The sequence below is a fragment of the Crocodylus siamensis genome, chromosome 1, assembly GCF_052110815.1.
Source record: "Crocodylus siamensis isolate JL-2025a chromosome 1, ASM5211081v1, whole genome shotgun sequence".
NCBI classification, from domain to species: Eukaryota; Metazoa; Chordata; order Crocodylia; family Crocodylidae; genus Crocodylus; species Crocodylus siamensis.
In genome coordinates, this window is record NC_143395.1 from 303,394,751 (window position 1) to 303,409,069 (window position 14,319).

At 44.4% G+C, this 14,319-nt stretch overlaps 1 protein-coding gene across 2 annotated transcripts in view; it reads left to right on the forward strand.

Moving 5' to 3' along the window:
* Window positions 1–14,319, forward strand: part of RGPD4 (RANBP2 like and GRIP domain containing 4) — a 60,774-nt gene that overhangs the window by 21,251 nt on the left and 25,204 nt on the right. For both annotated transcript variants that reach the window (XM_090021345.1, XM_090021354.1), the window contains exons 16-20: window positions 974–1,156; window positions 1,241–1,324; window positions 6,784–6,919; window positions 7,053–7,150; window positions 8,453–14,195. In XM_090021345.1, coding sequence (XP_089877471.1) covers window positions 974–1,156; window positions 1,241–1,324; window positions 6,784–6,919; window positions 7,053–7,150; window positions 8,453–14,195 — 6,244 coding nt within the window. The remainder of the gene's footprint in view (window positions 1–973; window positions 1,157–1,240; window positions 1,325–6,783; window positions 6,920–7,052; window positions 7,151–8,452; window positions 14,196–14,319) is intronic.

Here is a 14,319-nt window from a genome sequence, read left to right on the forward strand (position 1 = left end):
AGAGGGAACTGTGAGTAGGTGCGGGACAGGGGTGGGGCATAGGTCTTGCTTCTGTGTGCACCCTGGGGGGCTGCGCTGGGCTCTTTCCGGGGGGCACATGCCCCTGGATCCGTGCGCAGGAGAGCAGCAGGCTGCCATTGCAGTTTGGTACTGGCGGCAGTACTGGGCTCTTTCTGGTGCTCAATGGCAGTGCTGGGAGGGCAGGGTCAGGGGCTATCGTGAATTTTGGGGCGGCAGCAGTGCCCCCACCCCAAGTGCTGGGAAGAGCCCAGTGCTGCCTGCAGCAGCAGCCTGCTCTCCTGCATGCAGATCCAGGGGCACATGCCTCCTAAGAACAGCCCAGCCCGCAGCCATCCTGGGATGCACATAGTAACAAGTGCTGTGTTTCCCCATCCCGCACCCTGTATCCACTCAGTTTCCTCCACTTTGCTCCTTGCTGCAGTCCCAGGAGCAGCCCATGGGCTGCATTGTGCCCCTCCCCCTGCCCCTTCCCTAGTCCCAGCCTTCCTCCCTCCCTCCCCTCACTGCTGTGGGAACGTATCCCTATTTCTTACATTGTAAACTGGGTTCCCTTTTTGCAAATTTGATTTACACGCAGTTTTCCAGGAACGCATGTACCGCATAAATTGAGGGAAACCTACACTTGAACTCTTTATATCAGATTGTGCAAGAAAAATGAACTTGTTTCATGTAAATAATGGAGGTGAACAGCAAAAGTATTCTGGAAAATTCTGTGAAGGATTATGAAGCCTTAACAAAGTAGTGTCCAAGTTTGCTTTATTAGAAACATTGATCCAAACCTTAATTTTTTCAGACAAGAAGGCAGTAATGTTTGGGGGGAAGCATCTTAACATAAAACACTTCTTGCTGGCTAGTACATTGTACACCACTAGTACAATAGATTGAAGGGAACATATCCTGAATTAATAAAGAAAACTTAAAGGGATAACTTATTCCTGAAATTCTTTCCTAGTTACCAGTGTCAATAGAAACTGTGAAGGAGACGTTGGATACAGTAATCCATGAACTTGGGGATTATGGTGAAGAAGGAAGCCCTGTCTTCAAGAACGATCTATCTCAAGCTGCAGCTGCAGAAGTAAAACACTCTACTCCCTCGCCCACAAAATTTACTTTATCACCAAGTAAAAGCTACAAGGTATATCAAAGAGTAAAAGTTTTTTCCTAAAGAGTATGCATTTCTAAAGAAAAGAAAATGAAGATTCAATATTTCCTCTTCTAGTTTTCTCCCAAGACTCCGCCTCGCTGGGCAGAAGATCAGAAATCCTTACTTCAGATGATCTGTCAGCAAGTAGAAGCCCTTAAGGTATGTATGACCATTTGGAACATATCTAAGTCTGTTTAGTGAAGAAGAGTCTTTCTAGCAATGTGTATATTTGTAAAAATCAACATTGGCTGGTGAAGTTTTGGCTTAAAACTTCACCAGTGTGGTGGGACCTCTGTTTTAGTTCTGTGTAATTTGTCTAAATCTCTCACCTAGGGAAAGGTGTCATTTAACTAAAAATCTTTCTTAAGAACCTGTAATACTAGCGCTTAAGTAGATATAGACATCTGTTAGGGAACTATGAACAACATGACCAATACTTACTAAGGAAAAAGCTTTTTAGTCTTTTCTGTAAGAAGACTTTCTCTAATACTCAGAAAGGGGGAAGAGAGAGAAACATCTTAAGTTAAATGGTTAAAGGGACAGAACAAAAGTACTAGATAATTACAAAATACATTTATACCTATTGAATGGCCTATCTAGTAGAAGCACGGATAAAAATGATTTTGACTTCTGTAACAGTCAGTTAGGCATTTGGTTCACTTACCTTGTGTCTTCCACTCAGCAGTGCAGTTAGGATGCTTTTCTTTCGTAGACCTCTTTTCCAGGCCAACTTAGCGGTGCCTTATTCTTATTATGATGGCTTTCTCCCATGTCTCAAACACTAGTAACCAGTGTTGCTGACCTGACAGAAAATTATCCTTATTTTTCTCGATTTCATATGAAGCCTTGTGAGATCATACTTGTTAGCCAAGCAGTTGTTTTTCTGTTTGTTTTTGGGTGGGGTGTGGGTACCGGCAGGCATAAGGAAGGTAGTTCTCAATCCAGGAGTGAAGTGTTTTAGTTACAAACTGATTAAACTTTTTTTTTCATTCTGGGTTGTTGCTTTTTTTTTTTGGCGGGGGGGGGGGGAAGGGGGGGTTGCCTGAGCACTACAGTATCAGTTTTGTTTTGTTTTTTAAAGCTTACCGCTTCAAAGCAGAACCCTTATAGCCTATGTCTTCATGTCCCTAGCTTTTTTGTGTTATACTTTATTAGAATCCAGTGATAGCATAACAAGGTTAGTTTGTTTCTGGAAGGTTCATTTAGTACTGGTTATACTGAAACAAACTGTGTCTTCTTACTTTGTCCCTTGAAGAGTAGCACCTCTGTTTCTACCAAAGTTGTAGATTTGGAGTTCTCAGACTCTGACCTTACTCGGCACCAGGTTAATTCAGTTTGCAAAAGGGGAGCTGAAAGTCTACAACTGCTCTGTGAGCCATGTGTCTGACTGCAGCTGTGTTCGCTGTGCCAATAAAAATGAGGAAATTCTGACACTTGTTTCAGCCAGTATGTACCATCCAAGGTCAGGTGCACTAAAGACGGTTCTGGCACCTGCTGAGGCAAGGTTTCTCTGAACATCCTGATGAATATGACTTGCCTTTGTCTTCATCTACCCATTAGGAGAGACCCAAACTTTTGCTCTCCAAGGAACAGAGCAGTATGCTAGTATTGCCTGTCCTTGTTTCAGGCTCAGACCTGATCTATGCTGTGTCATTCTGCCAGCAAAACTGAAGGCATTCAGTCTTGCAGGTCTCCTGTGGTGACAGAAACAAAGTGAAAAAAAACTTCTGCTGCTATTCAGCAGCAATCAAAAGGTAAATGTAGGCAAGTCTGTACCTTCTGCCAGCTTCCATGGCACCTTCTAACAGCTGTGCCTGCACAAGGTGCGTGTTGTGTGCTGATGACTCTGCTCATAGTGTGGGCTCATGCTGGTGCACACACGCTCCAGGTGCCTCTTTGCAGTGCCTGCTTTCTGTCAGCAGAATTCCCATCTACTGGAAAGGAAACTGACTGCATTGGGGAGAAATAGCTTTTTCTCCTCAGGTTCTCAACAAAATGCATGTTCCCTGATGCTCCAAATATTTAACTGCAGTCTGTAGTGACGTACTTCAGTACTCTGTGGTATGCTGTGCTGATCCATGCTTAAAAAAATTAAGGGCAAATGCTGCTGGTAGTTTATCCTTTGGTTCCTTTCTATACAGTCTCTTTTTAATAAACTCACTACACTTATAATTGTTCCCTTCAGGATAGTTGTTTCATAGTTAGTAGGGTCGGAAGGGACCTGAGCAGATCATCAAGTCCGACCCCCTGCCATGGCAGGAAAGAGTACTGGGGTCAAACGACCCCAGCAAGGTGATTGTCAAGCCTCGTCTTAAAGACCCCCAGGGTAGGAGCCAGCACCACCTCGCTTGGAAGTTGGTTCCAGATCCTAGCCGCCCTGACAGTGAAGTAGCACCTCCTGATGTCTAACCTGAATTTACCCTCTGCCAGCTTGTGACCGTTATTCCTAGTCACTCCTGGTAGTGTTTGGGGGAACAGGGACTTCCCTGTCTGCCTGTCCCCTCTGACTAGTTTGTAACAGGCCAGTAGATCTGCCCTCAGCCTTCTCTTATGGAGGCTGAACAGGTTCAGGTCTCATAGCCTGTCCTCGTAGAGCCTGCCCTCTGCCCCCGATCATGTGAGTAGCCCTCCTCTGGACCATCTCCATGTTGTTCACATCCCTCTTGAAGTGCGGCACCCAGAACTGGACGCAGTACTCCAACTGCAGCCTAACCAGTGCCGCATAGAGGGGGAATATTACCTCCTTGGACCTGCTTCAGATGTATCTGTGGATGCATGACAAGGTGTGGTTGGCCTTCCTGACTGCATCCCCACACTGCTGCCCATGTTCATCTTGGCATCAATGATGACTCCAAAAATCCTTTTCTGCCTCTGCACTGACGAGAAGGGAGTTCCCCAGCCTGTAGGTATGGTGCTGGTTTTTCCTCCCCAGGTGCATCACCTTGCACTTGTCAGTATTGAAACCCATCCTATTCTCATCTGCCCACCCCTGTAACCTGTCTAGGTCCGATTGCAGCCTATTCCTCCCTTCTAACGTGCCCACATCCCCCCACATCTTAGTGTCATCAGCAACTTTGAACAGGGTGCTTTTTACCCCCTCATGCAAGTCACTGATGAAGATGTTGAACAGTGCGGGCCCAAGGACTGAGCCCTGGCGAACCCCACTGCCCACATCCCTCCAGGTTAAAAATGACTCATCCACCACCACTCTCTGGGTGCGGCCCTCCAGCCAGTTGGCAACCCATTTGACTGTGTAGGTGTCGACACCACAGTCCCCCAGTTTCTTGATGAAAATGGGGTGAGAGACAGTGTCAAAGGCCTTCCGAAAGTCCAGGAAGACTATGTCCACTGCTACCCCTGCGCCTAAGGATTATGTGACCTGGTCACAGAAGGCCACCAGGTTGGTCTGGCAGGACCTGCCACTACTGAACCCGTGTTGGTTGCCCCTAAGCATAGTCTCTCTCCCCTGCTGGTCCCTCATGGACATGTGCCAGAATAATTCTCTCAAAAAGCTTACCCAGGATTGAGGTAAGTCTGACTGACCTATAGTTCCCCAGGGCCTCCTTCCTCCCTTCTTTGAAAATGGGAACCACATTGGCCCTCTTCCAGTCCTCTGGCACCACACCAGAGCACCACGAATGCTTGTAAAGCCGTGCCAGGGGTCCCGCAATGACCTCAGCTAATTCCCTCAGCACTCTGGGGTGGAGATCGTCCAGACTAGCTGATTTGAATACATCCAGACCCTCCAGAAGTTCCCTGACTAGATCCTCACTGACCCTTGGCCTAGGTGTGCCTCCCTTGGGGCCTGAGGGGGGCCTGGTGAGGGGGCTGATCTGGTCCTTGCTCAGGAAAATGGAGGCAAAGAAGTCATTAAATAAGTTAGTTTTGTCATCTGGTGTGATGACCAAATCTTCTAGCGTGTCATGCAGGGGTCCCACGTTACCCAGTACCTTCTTTTTGCCCCCTATGTATTTAAAAGAGGACTTCTTGTTCAGGAAGCTAGTCCCAGTTCCATCTCTGCCTTGGCTTTCCTGGCCGCCCCCCTGCATCCCTGAGCAACCGCAGTACAATCCTCCCTGGTGATGGCCCTCCCTTTCATTGGGTGTATACCTCCCTTTTAGCCAGGAGACATTCCTGGATGCTTTTGAGCTATGGGGGCTTTTGTGCCCTCCTGCCCCCTTTGATCCATGTTGGGATTATCTCCCTTTGGGCTTGGAGGATCGTCTCCTTAAGGACCAACCACTCTTCTTGGACACCTGGCTCCCTTCCCCTCCGGGACCTCAGTGCTTCCCTGACTATTCTCCTTAGCTCATTGAAGTCCGCCCTCCTTAAATCTAGGGCTGCTGCCTTGCTCTAGGACTTTGCCACCTTGCGCTGGATGGTGAATTCCAGCAGGTGGTGATCACTGTCACCCAGGTGGTCGAGCACCCGCAGCCCCTTCACCAGGTCATCTCCCGTGGCCAGCATCAGGTCCAACAAGGCATCTCCCCTGCTGGGGCTGTGCACCTCCTGGGTTAGATGGAGTTTTGCATTTAGGCTAGGAACGTACATGAGCGGTCAGAGCTGGCTGACTGCTCTTCCCAGCAGATGTCTGGGAAGTTGAGGTCATCCTTTGACCTAACTACCTCTGTGAGCTGACTTAAGAGTTCCTGGTCTAGCTCTTTTCTTTCATTGGGTGGTCTGTAGTAGACCCCCTCGTTAAGTCTCTTTCCCCTCAACTGCCCTGTATTCTAACCCAGAGCACTTCTGTGTGCCCCTCCGCTGACTCTGTGCTACCTGATGAGGATGTGTATTCCTCCTTAATGTAGAGCGCCACATCCCCACCTCTCCTCCCTGTCCTGTCCCTCCTGTATAGCCTATAGCCCTTGATATTCACTGCCCAGTCATGCGTTGGGTCCAACCACATTTCAGTGAGCCCCACTATGTCTGGGTTGGTGTCAGCTAGCAGGAGGGTAAGTTCCTCCTGCTTGTTTCCCATACTACAAGCATTTGTGTAGAGGCATTTGAGGCCTCCTGTGGATGTGTGCACTGGCCCCCTAATCACAGCATTGCCTGGCCCCTGTTACTTACCTGTGTATATGTTCCGCTCGTCGGCCTAGGCTGGGGTGTACTTGTGAGTGCCGCTTGGTTTAGCGGTCCAAGGCTTCCTGCTCCCTTTTCTTCCCCTTCCTCTGACGAGCCTAGTTTAAAGCCTGCTGGAGGAGATCTGCGAACCTAGAAGAGAACATACGCTTACCTTTAGGGGAAAGGGTTTGGGTTTGGGTTTTTTGTCTTTTTTTAACTACAGTGCTTTGGGCTATCCTCCAATATTCTTGCTGGTACCTGACCAATTGTATGACTTACACTCATGGTTTTGACTGTTGACTTGGTAGTAGATTGCTTATACCTCATGAGTCCTTTCTGTATAAATTGCTATGTATAATAGTAAACCAGAAGCTTTGCCAGCCTCAAAACTGAGGCTGGATGTCATGTTATATAAAGGTAAAACTGTGTGCCTTAGTGTGTGCATGCGTACATATGTGCACTTGTACACACCAGGCTTTGTTCAGGTAAACATTGCCTTGGAGGGGGAACATCTTGTTTTAATTAAAACTGCATAAATACTTCTTTCCTGATAGAATGAGATGCATGAAATGAAACTAAATTCCAGCTCAAACTTGTCATCTCATCGGTGGCCTTCTGAAAGCTATGGAGCAGATACAATATCAGATGGCTATCAAGGAGCACAAAACTTTCATGGAGCACCATTAACAGGTAAGCTTCTAAAATTGTGATAAAAGACTTAATTAAATAGGGTGAATGAATTCTAAAAATATTTTATTTTTCAAAGATGGTATGTTTTGGATAGAAACGAACTAGGATTAAACTATTTTATGTTCTCTTTTAGTTGCCACTACTGGCCCATCAGTCTATTACAGCCAGTCACCTGCATATAACTCTCAGTACCTTCTCAGAACAGCTGCCACCAATGTAACACCAACAAAGGTGATGATGAATCTCTTAATTTACTCCTGAACTGTTTTGTGAACTATAATCTCATAATGCTTCTCACCTGCTGTATGTAACATGGATTTTACAGATGAAGACTGTTGGGTGTAACTGATATTTACGCTTCTATGTTTATTTTCTAGACTTGGAATATTTGGACTTACTTCAGTGAGTCCTCTTACTTGAACTCTAATGGAGAGGAAGGGAGTTGTCTAAGACCAGTTAAACATTTCAATTAACCTGCTTAATTGCACTTTTAAATAGGAATCCAGCCACAGGTTCAAGACAATTTAGGGTGTGATAATAAAGTAAATGAGTGATACAGTTATTCCACATGTAACATTTAACTACATATGATGTGTTACTCCTTAAACTGAATTTGTGGCTCATTTGGGGCTGGCTCATGACAGGTCTCAACTCTAAGCTGAACATCAGAATCCAGCGTGGGGCAGCCCAAATCTGGGACACAGCTGTCTCCTACCCAGTTTGGCTCAGGGCAGAAACAGTTCTTGGAACCCCAGCGCTCCAGAGACAGATAGTCTCTGATGTTGGGCTCACCGTGCTCTCTGTCTCCCTGATTTTTGGAGTTGCTGCACCCTGAACCTTTAAAAACTGCATGTGCAGCCTTGCTGCCCCATGAGATTTTTCTGACACCCTGGTGCCTGAAGACCCCAGAATCAAGGAACCTCTCCCTGATCCTGAGGTCCCTGTGTACCAGGGATATTGGAAAACAGCTGTACATGTAATTTTTACAGGTCCCAGTGCAACAGGACCAGTTCCAGACCCTGGTTTGGTCCCTGGTCCCAGCTGACAATTGGCTAATTGCAGGCACTTGATTTTGCTGGTGCGAAGCAAAATAAGGTGCAGTTGGGATCTAATTGCATGATTTTTTTAGGGTTGGGGTACTGCCATGCACGTGCGGCCTAAAGAACAAGAGCTTGTACGTGTCTCTTGAAAAGTTCACATGCCTATTTAAAGCCTTCTATTGGGAAACTTTCCTGAAGTAGTTTCTTCTCTATGATGGAGAAAACTTAGAGGGTGCAGTAGAGAAAGAGAAGCACCATGCAATATGTTACACAAAACAGCTATATAGATTTTCTTGACGTTGTTCAACATCAAAGTCTATGTGTATTGAAGAATGGAAACTAAAAATCCACATAATCTCTTTAGGGCAGAGACTATGTTACTTATGTAGTGCTTGTGATTTGTTTTGTGCTTGTGCAAGGGGGGTGCTTGGCCTCTTGAAACTACTTTAATACCAAGTAAAAATAATAATTTTTTCTCTCTCTCTTTTTTTAGGCTCCTGTCTATGGTATGAACAGGCTTACACCTCAGCAACATATATATGCCTATCAGCAGCCAATGCACACACCACCACTGCAGAACACTTCTGCATGTATGTTTTCCCAAGAAATATATGGCGGTCCATTGCGTTTTGATTCTCCTGCTACTGGGCTTCTGTCTCCACGTGGTGGGGATGAGTATTATAATTACAGCGTTCCACAAGCAAGCTCAAATCCACCATTACCTGAACCAGGCTATTTCACAAAGCCTTCAATTGCTCCTCCAGCTGCAAAGCCTGCAGAACCAAAAGTGGTAGAATTTGGGAAATCTACGTTCGGACAACCTGTACCAACAGAAGTAACAAAGCCATCTCTGATGACTCCAGCACAGTCAGCTCAGTCAACAACTTTTAAGTTCAATTCTAACTTCAAATCAAATGATGGAGACTTCACATTTTCTTCACCTCAAGTTCTAACACAGTCTTCCAGTGCAACTTTTAATAGTAGTGAAAGCCTGTTGGGTCTTCTGACATCAGATAAACCTTTACAAGATGAGCGGTATACAGGACAAAAAACAGTTCCAGATCATACACCTAGCCAAAGAAATGTCTTCAGTTTTGGTAATAAAAGTATTTCAGGCATCCCATTTACAGAAAACATGGGACAAAACCAACCTAAAAATTCTTTCTTTGGGAAAGGTGACACAGTTGGCTTCCATGAAGTGGGAAAATCAGGGTTTGGGACCCCAAGTTTAGATCTAGCCAACAAAAGTCATGAAACAGATGGCGGAAGCGTCCATGGAGGTGAAGATGAAGATGATGGTCCTCACTTTGAGCCTGTTGTGCCACTCCCTGATAAAATAGAAGTAAAGACAGGGGAAGAAGATGAGGAAGAATTCTTTTGCAATAGAGCTAAGCTGTTCCGTTTTGTAGAATCTAAAGAATGGAAAGAAAGGGGCATTGGAAACGTGAAAATACTGAGACACAAAATATCTGGCAAATTTCGTCTACTTATGAGACGGGAACAAGTGTTGAAAATCTGTGCAAATCATTATATAAATACTGACATGAAACTGAAACCAAATGCTGATTCAGATAAAACATTTGTGTGGCATGCTGTAGATTATGCAGATGAATTGCCAAAACCTGAACAGCTTGCCATTAGATTCAAAACACCAGAAGAGGCAATGCTTTTCAAATGTAAATTTGAAGAGGCACAAAATATTTTGAGAACATCTGGAACAACCACTCAGCACATTGAAAGCTCCAGAGACACCGTTAATCAAGCTATCAAGGAGCCTTGCAAATCTACTCCTGGGCCCCTGAACTTTGGATTTCAATTTAAGAAAGAGGGAATGTGGGAGTGTAACCTCTGCCAGAGGAAAAATAGTACAGCTTCATCCCTGTGTACATGCCAGGTTTCAGTTCCAAATACAGGTAGTTCTATAAAAGGACCTGATAGCAAGAGCAGTTTTATATCTATGTTGGATGTATCCCCACCATCCTTTTCCTTTGGAAAGGAAATGCCATCTACATATACTGCTAGTGGATTGGGCGAACAGTTTACGCCAAGAAAAGATCAGTGGAAGTGTAGATTGTGTTTCACTTGTAACGATGTAACAGCTAAGAACTGTATAGCATGTAATGTTCCAAATCTGAATAATAAGGAAACATATGTTGTACCAGTAGCTGAAACCACTGCAGGTTTTATATCTAATGCTGAGACCATACAGGATACGTTTGGATCAGTTATTGCTAGAAAGGAAGGTCAGCGGGATTGCAGTGTGTGTTCAGCGAAGAATGAAGCAACAGTTGTAAATTGTGTGGCCTGCGAGAACCCAAATCAGGCTAACATGCAAGTGTCTGGTCAGCCAGCTTCCTTTAAATTTGGCCAAGTAGATGTCGAAAAGAGTTCAGAAAATGATTTGGCTTCTGCTTGCTCCAAAAAGGAGGGTCAGTGGGATTGCAAGGTGTGCTTAGCAAGAAACGAAGCAACAGCAGTAAATTGTGTGACCTGCGAATCTTCTCATTCTCAAGGTCTGCTGAAGGCCCCTGCGTCTACTGTTCAGACATATTCTGAAAGTAAACCCCCTAAAAATGGATTTGGAGAGCTCTTTGCTAAAATGGAAGGACAGTGGGATTGTCCTGTTTGTTTAGTACGAAATGAAGCCTCTTCTGCAACCTGTGTAGCCTGTCAAGCACGCAGTCCAAATCAGGTTAACGTACCAAAGTGTGATCAGCCAGGCTCCTTTAAATTTGGCCAAGGGGATATTGCAAAGAGTTCACAAAATGAGCTTTCTTCTGCTTGCTCTGAAAAGGAGGGTCAGTGGGATTGCAAGGTGTGCTTAGCAAGAAACGAAGCAACAACAGTAAATTGTGTGACCTGCGACTCTCCTCATTCTCAAGGTCCGCTGAAGGCCCCTGCGTCTACTGTTCAGACATATTCTGAAAGTAAACCCCCTAAAAATGGATTTGGAGAGCTCTTTGCTAAAATGGAAGGACAGTGGGATTGTCCTGTTTGTTTAGTACGAAATGAAGCCTCTTCTGCAACCTGTGTAGCCTGTCAAGCACCCAATCCAAATCAGGTTAACGTACCAAAGTGTGATCAGCCAGGCTCCTTTAAATTTGGCCAAGGGGATATTGCAAAGAGTTCACAAAATGAGCTTTCTTCTGCTTGCTCTGAAAAGGAGGGTCAGTGGGATTGCAAGGTGTGCTTAGCAAGAAACGAAGCAACAACAGTAAATTGTGTGACCTGCGACTCTCCTCATTCTCAAGGTCCGCTGAAGGCCCCTGTGTCTACTGTTCAGACACATTCTGAAAGTAAACCCCCTAAAAATGGATTTGGAGAGCTCTTTGCTAAAATGGAAGGACAGTGGGATTGTCCTGTTTGTTTAGTACGAAATGAAGCCTCTTCTGCAACCTGTGTAGCCTGTCAAGCACCCAATCCAAATCAGGTTAACGTACCAAAGTGTGATCAGCCAGGCTCCTTTAAATTTGGCCAAGGGGATATTGCAAAGAGTTCACAAAATGAGCTTTCTTCTGCTTGCTCTGAAAAGGAGGGTCAGTGGGATTGCAAGGTGTGCTTAGCAAGAAACGAAGCAACAACAGTAAATTGTGTGACCTGCGACTCTCCTCATTCTCAAGGTCCGCTGAAGGCCCCTGCGTCTACTGTTCAGACACATTCTGAAAGTAAACCCCCTAAAAATGGATTTGGAGAGCTCTTTGCTAAAATGGAAGGACAGTGGGATTGTCCTGTTTGTTTAGTACGAAATAACGCCTCTTCTGCAACCTGCATAGCTTGTCAAGCACACAATCCATCTAGTAAACCTGGGGATGCCGCCTCAACTCCTGCATTTGGCTTCAAGAGCAAATTGTCTAAATCTGCTGGAGGACAATTGGGAACAGGTTTTAAGAGTGACTTTTCAGAAAAAGGATTTACATTTGGTCAAGCAGAAGGAAAGGCACCTTGCTTCACATTTCAGATTCCTTCTGGTAGTGAAGCTAACCCTACAAATGAAGGATTTAACTTTTCTATGCCTGTGTGTGCAGGTGGGTTTAAATTTGGCATACAAGAACCTGGTAAAAATATTACAAAGAAAGATGAGTCAACCAAAGAAAGTACAACAGGCTTCTTAAAAAGTCTTGACAAAAAAGAGAAAAGAGAGGCTCCTTTTTCAGAAGCTGGGGCTGGTATTCAGTCTCAAGGAGCCTCTGATAAGCCAACTGGTGATTTAGTTTTTGGGCAGAATAGCAGCACTTTCACTTTTGCTGATCTTGCAAAAACTACTCCTGGAGAAGGATTCCAGTTTGGGAAAAAAGATCCAAACTTCAAGGGCTTTTCAGGTGCAGGTGAAAAACTGTTTTCCTCACAGAGTTCTAAAGTGGATCACAAAGCTAATACTGCTGATTTAGAGAAGGATGATGATTCGTATAAGACTGAGGACTGTGATGATATTCACTTTGACCCAGTTGTCCAAATGCCTGAAAAAGTAGAACTAGTAACAGGGGAAGAGGATGAGAAAGTGCTGTATTCACAAAGGATAAAACTCTTTAGGTTTGATGCAGAAGTAAGTCAGTGGAAAGAACGAGGTGTGGGCAACTTAAAAATTCTTAAAAATGAAGATAACGGCAAGCTAAGAATTCTAATGCGACGTGAACAGGTACTAAAAGTATGTGCAAACCATTGGATAACTACTACCATGAACTTGAAACCTCTGTCTGGCTCAGATAAAGCATGGATGTGGCTAGCCAGTGACTTTTCTGATGGTGATGCAAAGGTGGAGCATCTAGCAGCTAAATTCAAGACACCAGAGCAGGCTGAGGAATTCAAACAGAAATTTGAGGAGTGTCAGAGGCTGTTGTTGGATATACCACTGCAGACCCCACATAAACTTGTTGACACAGGTAGGACAGCTCAACTTATACAGAAAGCAGAAAAAATGAAAACTGGATTGAAAGATCTCAAAACATTTTTGACAGATGATAAAACTAAACTTACAGAGGAAGAGAAGAGAAGCTCACCTTTAGCCACCAGTACTTCTGACTTGGTTATAAAGCCACATGCAGAAAGCACTGCACCTACGTTGGAATGGGATAACTATGACTTGCGTGAAGAAGCATTGGATGATAGTGTTGGTAGCTCTGTGTATGCATTGCCTCTGGCAAGTAGTCCTGTAAGAAAAAATCTGTTCAGATTTGGGGAATCTACAACTGGATTTAACTTTAGCTTTAAATCTGCCTTAAGCCCCTCAAAGTCTCCTGCCAAGCAGAACCAGAGCAGATCATCTGTAGGCACTGATGAAGAGTCTGATATCACTCAAGAAGAAGAACGAGATGGACAGTACTTTGAACCTGTGGTACCTTTACCTGACCTTGTAGAAGTGACAAGTGGTGAAGAAAATGAGCAAGTTGTATTCAGTCATAGAGCTAAACTCTATAGATATGACAAGGATGCTAATCAATGGAAAGAGAGGGGTATTGGGGATATAAAGATTCTACAGAACTATGACAACAAACAAGTTCGTATAGTAATGAGAAGGGATCAGGTATTAAAACTCTGTGCCAATCATAGAATAACACCAGACATGAACTTACAGCAGATGAAAGGAACAGATAGAGCATGGGTATGGACTGCCTGTGATTTTGCAGATGGGGAAAGAAAGGTGGAGCTCTTAGCTGTGCGGTTTAAGCTTCAAGATGTTGCAGACTCATTTAAGCAAATTTTTGATGAAGCAAAACATGCCCAAGAAAAAGACACCTTGATTACACCCCTGTCTTCGCGTGCCAGTACTCCAAAGGAATCTCCGTGTGGTAAAATTGCTGTAGCTGTACTGGAGGAAACCACCAGGGAGAGAACTGATCAGATCCATGATGAGGATACCTCTGATGTGACTGTAGAGGCATCAGAGGTGTCAAGCACTTCCGAAACACCAACAAAAGCAGTGGTTTCTCCTCCTAAATTTGTATTTGGCTCAGAATCTGTCAAGAGTATTTTTAGTAGTGAAAAATCAAAGCCGTTCACATTTGGAAATACTTCAGCTACTGGATCTCTGTTTGGCTTCAGCTTTACCCCTCCTTCAAAAAATATAACTGAAGATGTTAGTTCAGTGTCACAAAATGCAATGCAGAGAGAACTCAAAGTAACTGAGCCTCAGAAAAGCCATGCAGTTAATCAGAAGGCTTCAGACAGCAAAATGGAAAACAATTCGGTTTCTTCAACAGAAGAGTCTTCAAATTGCACATTTAAAACACTAGAAAAAGGTAAGCATTATCTGAACTGGGAGCTATTTACATTAAACAAAACTTCCTATCTTCCACTGTTAGTAGATTTATTTAGTAAAGTAACTTTTCAGACTTCTGAAAATCCCCAAAATTTTTGGCTATA